This window comes from Berghia stephanieae, unplaced genomic scaffold (assembly GCF_034508935.2).
Source record: "Berghia stephanieae isolate SIO BIC M18660-M18661 unplaced genomic scaffold, UCSD_Bste_1.3 scaffold1324, whole genome shotgun sequence".
NCBI lineage: Eukaryota > Metazoa > Mollusca > Gastropoda > Nudibranchia > Aeolidiidae > Berghia > Berghia stephanieae.
Genome location: NW_027622318.1, coordinates 7501 through 13303, shown reverse-complemented (window position 1 = coordinate 13303; position 5803 = coordinate 7501). Strand labels below are relative to the sequence as shown.

The following is a 5803-nucleotide window of genomic DNA, read 5'->3' as shown; positions in this document are numbered from 1 at the left end:
GAATAAGACAGCATCAAGAACATCGTGATGAAAAAAAATGTTGCTAGGCTTATCAAGCCGAGAAAAGAGACCAATATAAAGACCACCACGGGGCTTCTGGCAGCTCAGCTGATAGAGAACTCAACTCAAATGCTGACATAGATGGTTGGCTGGGTCAAAGTTAGACTGACAAAGGGACTCAAACCCCAAAAAGTCCAGTACCATAGCACTAGACCATAATGTCGCCAAATTCCCCTTAAGCCTGCAAATATGGCAGAATTTTTGGTAATTAAAAAAAAAACATATCTAAATAGGATCCATTTCTTTTTTTTTTTAAATGCTCCTAACTTAAAAATTCTAGTCTTTCATTTAGTATGAATTGTCATATAACAAATACATAAATCATATTTTAGTTTCAAGTAAAAAATATTTTTTCACTTTTCAAGAATGCAAAAACCTTTTTTGTAGGGCATGTGCAGAAAATTTAAAATCAAAATCTGACACATTATTACCTGCTTTCAAAGTCGTAATGTAACGGTAGTTGTCAAAAATACCCCCCCCCCCCCCATCGCTTATAATAAACTTTAAGTTACATAGCCCTTGTGAACACAACAGATTTAGACACTTTCAAGCAAAGATTATCAAACTACTTCAGCCTAAAACCAACAAAATGGCGGCTACATTCAATAACTCTCTCCGCCCTCAAATACAAATACTCAGAATTGAGTCCACTTCGAGTAACATTCAGATTCATATTTACTAATGACACCCCGTTCAAATAAAAACTGCATTGCCTTTAACATAATCATATACAGGTATTGAAACAAATACCTAAAATCGTATACATCTTCCATAAAAATAAATTGTATTGATCTTGTAAAGAAAATAAAAGAAAAAAAGGACAAAAAGAAAAGCAAGGAAATGTAGATATAGTGGTTATACATATATTCTATTCTCAGTTCCAATCCAGTCATCCCAAGCCACAATGAATCAGCTTCCTTCGACAGAGAATTGATCCTTCTGTGTATATATTGCATTCAAAAACTCTGTCAATGTGTTAAAAGCATGACAAAACACCAAATATTTGCATTGCAGATAGTATGTGAGGAAACAGCACAATTATGCTTGATAATAGACAAATATATGACGATGACTCCCACCTTTTTCTTCAGCATTTTCAACTCCTTCTTGCTTAGTTTTGGCTTCTCCTCTTCAGCCTCTGAAATGTGGGGAAGGGTAAATACATATTTAAAAAGTACACAAAAATTAGGTGGGCACGTGTGTGTGTGTGTGTGTGTGTGTGTGTATGTGATATCACATTCAAATTAGTGCTTCATTCTATTATTTATCTCATATAATATTTTACAAAACAGAACACATCTTAATGACTGAGTGAAGATGAGACCAATTACTCAGACAAAAATATATGTCGATATTGATTCAATCATGCAGTTGCCCAAACTGCTACAAATCCACTTTACATATGATACATAAAGGGCTTGCATTTATTATGATTAAATGACATATTATTGTTTTGAAAGAGTCCTTTGAAAAAAAAAAAAAAAAAAAGAGAAAAAAACCTTACCCTTTGGCTGATCATCGTCAGAAGGCCTGTAGGCATCTCTATCTTGTTCCTCTTCTTCATCATCGTAACCATTTTCTTCCTCTACAAATCTTTTTGGCTCTGGCTCAATCTTAGCGCCTTTCTTTTTTTTCTGTTTATCACTGGAAGGAAGTTCAACTGGTTTGGCCTCAGCCTCTTCAATTTCTTCATCTGCACCTTGTTCCATTTCTTCTCTTAACTTATCCATCTTACTCTTCTTTTTCTTGTCCTATCAAAAATAAGTGAGAGATCTACATTATAACTCTTAAACATGGATTGAGAAACAGTTAGAAATATAAAATATTTTCTTTACACTGGCCTGCCAACCTGCAATAATAAGGGTTTGTTTTTTTTTAACAACCATCATAAATGCAAGAAATTTTAGCAGCCAAAAATCAAAACCCAAAACAGGGTTTCACTAGATCATAGTAATATATTTAGATATATTCAAAATCTTGCAGGAACAGTATTTTAAAATTGGATTATTCCAAGTATGAGAAAAAGTCGTGAATCAAGCCCATGACGTTGACATTTCAAAATGTAATATTTTCATCAAAAGTTTCAAAGAATTTATAACATCATTCTAAAAAAACACAAGCCACAATAACATATTTAAGATCAAACTGTATCAAGATTTCTTAACTTAATTGTATTTAAATTCTGCTGATCAATATCCATCCCAAGATCATTCTAGAGAATGTGTTTCAAAAATCAAAGTCAGTACTCACTTTTTTCTTTCCTTTCTTCGTGGGATCATCTGTATCTGCGTCATCATCACCCATACCAAGACTGCTCATCCTTTCCGCCAGTTTAGAATCTTCCTCTTCATCTTCCTTCCTTAAATCTTTATCTGCCTTCTTCTTCTTCGGCATGGTTCCTGATATAATAAAAGTTTGAAACCATTATTGCTTTGTTTAAATGGAGAGATTGTGTATGTTAACAAAACTGTTCTTTTTTGGAAAAATTATCGTATTCCACAGCAGCTAACTTTTCAAAGATCTAAAACAGGACACCTTAACACACAATATTGTCATGACTCAAAACAGCAGTATGTTTGGACTATTATATAACAATCTAAATTTAGAGCGTTTTCTGTTTAATTTGCTCTTCAAAAAGAATAATCCTGGGACATAAAAGGGTCATTTCCATACATGTAAACAGTACAATTTTCTTTTCTTAAAAATTTTTTTACGAATGCCAAATTGGGACAGTCCTGATTTTAACAGAACAGTTGGCTGCTGTGGTATTCATTCATTGGCCATGTGTCAAAGGTCAGGACATTTGCCAGGGTAATAAATGATAAATGAGGCAGTGACTTTCAAAACCTAATAAGTCTCATCCAAGTAGAAAATGACTCGATAAAATCACCGAGTAAATCTAAAGTTCCAGTGCGGCTATGTGATCTTGTGATATGTGTTGTATTCTTAGATCATTAATTAATAATTTAATATGTAGTAGTAGTATAATATTTTACAAAAATCAACAAACCAAATTGTTACAGTAAGAACATTTATTAGACGATTGGATACAGAATGACTCCCCCAACAAGGTAGCCAGTAGAACAGACTCTGGTTGTGAACGATACTACATTACATAGATTAGATGATACAATTTATGATACTTGAATACAATAACATTGACACTTGCTTTCAGATCGGAAGGTACTGGGTTCAAGCCTCACTTGGTGCAAAATTGAATCCTTGCTAAAGGCTCACAATTCTCTCACCGTACTCAGGTGTACAATGAGTATATGGCCATTAACAGTGTTGCCTCAGTGAAAAAATAATTGTAATATCGCCTAACTGCATCACGTCATGCCCTACATGTTTATGTTGCTGTTGGCCAGGGACCCTTTGTAAAGCGCTTTGAGCATGTTTAGTGGATATTGTATTTTAAGTTTTTTTAATGTTTTTTTCCCTCAAAAAAGACTTCGCATATTGTTCTATAACCCAAGCAAGATGTGTATTGTCTTATTTAAGCCCTTAATACATCACAATAAAGGGCGGTTTTCTCTGAATGATGAAAATGCAACTTGGCAGGTTTTGAACGCCACCTCCTCAAGTCGTATGTTTGAAAGTGAAATAATGTTTTAAAATATCAATTTTCACTTGATTTTATCTTTTTTTTTTCTTTAAATTCCAATCTTTGCTCAATGTACTAAAATTATTTGGATCTGAACAAGTGAGTATGAAACAGTGTCGGGCAAAGCAAGAAAGAAAAATACAAGGAAAAAATAATCCCCCAAAAAATATTTAAAACATTTTTTTTTTATGTGTGCAAGTACAGGAAAAAAATAAACCACAATAACTATTTTTCTACTACCTTAGATATATATTTTTATGAATCTTTATCAATGAGTATTTTGCACTTTATTTGATGGCTTTATCAATATAAGACAATGAGTTGTAGTCATTCAGATTTCGCATTATAATAGAAAATATATACTCTATTGATAAAATCAGGGTTAGCAGTTGTAACAAATAGATTATATTTTAAAATCTTGAGTTATGAAATCACGACTAACTTTCTAATTGTAAACTATGACCTTAAATACAAATGCATCAAAAAGAAGGAAAAAAAACGCTAAAAATAAATAAATAAATAATTGATTCTATTTTCCAGCAGGGCCACAAATATTTGAGTTAGTTTCAAACAATAGGGTTCATGTGAAGCAAGTTAAACATAAAAAGAAAACCGAGCAGGACAGCTTAAACTGTATCTTCTTTTCTAGATAATTTAAGACAATTTTAATCTTCTACTGTTATGTTATATTATCTTATTCTTATCTGAAAACAGGTTGATAAAATATAAATATTTTGTAAATAGGGTTAAATTGTCTTTTTGGGGTCAACAATTTAGTGACGAAAGCAAAAAAAAAAAAAATTGTGCGGAATTGAAATACTCAAGTAAAATTTTACTCTGAGCCAACTTAACCACAAGGTCAAGCAAGTCCATTAAAATATCAATTTAAGTAAAACTAAAATCACCAGACTTTTCTCCAACTCTGAATGGATTTATATGAAAAAAAAAAAGACCTCTTTCAAATATATGCCTAAAATATTCTGACGCAAATGTTTTCTAAGAAAATTAGCATTCAGAGAATGTTCTTTTACTTTTGAAGCAAACCTTTAGACTCTACACATGTGCGGCTACGTTGTTTTGTCTTTGTGGCAAAACACTCGCCTTCGGACTGGAAGGTTCAGGGTTCGAGTCCCGCTCTGAGCATCACATAGTTGAGCCTTGAGCCTTTAACTCACTTCTCTCACTGAACTGTACTTTAAAATGAGTACCTGGCCGTTAACATTGTTGTCTCCATTATCGTCCTACTTTTAAGTTTGCTGTTGGCTAGGGACTAGGGGTCCCTAGTGAAGACTAGGGGTCCCTAGTGAAGCACTTTGGCTTTGTTGAGCATGTTTAGTGGATAATGATGATGCTCTATACATATAGGCCTAATACATATGCCCAAGCTTACTCTAGATGATGATTGGTCTAGAGGTGGTTATCACGACCCACTGCTACACAACATAATTTTCATAAGATAGTATTATCTTTTTTTGTTTTTTGGCTTTCCTGCCTCAGCATTACCTTCGGCTTCAGAGACTCCAGAAGCCAGAGCCAGAAGAGAAGCATCTGAACTGAACTGATGAACTGAACGCATGCATGGGCTTTGATCGGTTGAAAGTGAATGAATGATCGGGTACTACCGCAAACTCGGGGACCCAAATAATTTTTGGGTTTTGGGAGGGGGGAAACTTTTTTTTTAAAATAATTTTGGGGGTTTGGGAGGGGGGGGAAACTTTTTTTTTAAAAAGTCTCTCCCCTCCCAAACCCCCAACTAGATCTAGACTTTAAAAAAAATAAATAAATAAAAAGTTTCCCCTCTCCCAAGCCCAAACCCCCCAAATTATTTGGGTCCCCGAGTTTGCGGTAGTACCGGATGATCGTCGGTAAAATTAAAGGTAAAGGTGGCTGTTCACCTACAGTCTACAACAAGACCAAGACCCCCCCCCCCCCAAAAAAAAAAAAAAAACAAAACAAAAACAAAAACAAAACAAAAAAAAAACGATCTCCTAATCAGAATCATGAATCAGACTTCGAGCCCCAAGCCACGGCATCGGACATCGGATAAGGAGCAAGGTCCCCAAGCCACACACAAGTACAAGACTACTTACTCAAATGACATCTCTATTCTAATGTGGCAGTGACGACACTGGCCTGTCT

General features: G+C 34.3%; 1 protein-coding gene across 1 annotated transcript in view; it reads right to left on the bottom strand.

Moving 5' to 3' along the window:
• Window positions 1-1139: 1139 nt before the first annotated feature.
• Window positions 1140-5803, bottom strand: part of LOC144961076 (uncharacterized) — a gene marked incomplete at its 3' end in the record, with an annotated part of 7397 nt that continues 2733 nt past the window's right edge. The window contains exons 2-4 of the mRNA XM_078894395.1: window positions 2311-2459; window positions 1565-1811; window positions 1140-1198 (exon numbers count right to left, since the gene is read on the bottom strand). Of these exons, the coding sequence (XP_078750521.1) occupies window positions 1140-1198; window positions 1565-1811; window positions 2311-2454 (450 nt within the window). The remainder of the gene's footprint in view (window positions 1199-1564; window positions 1812-2310; window positions 2460-5803) is intronic.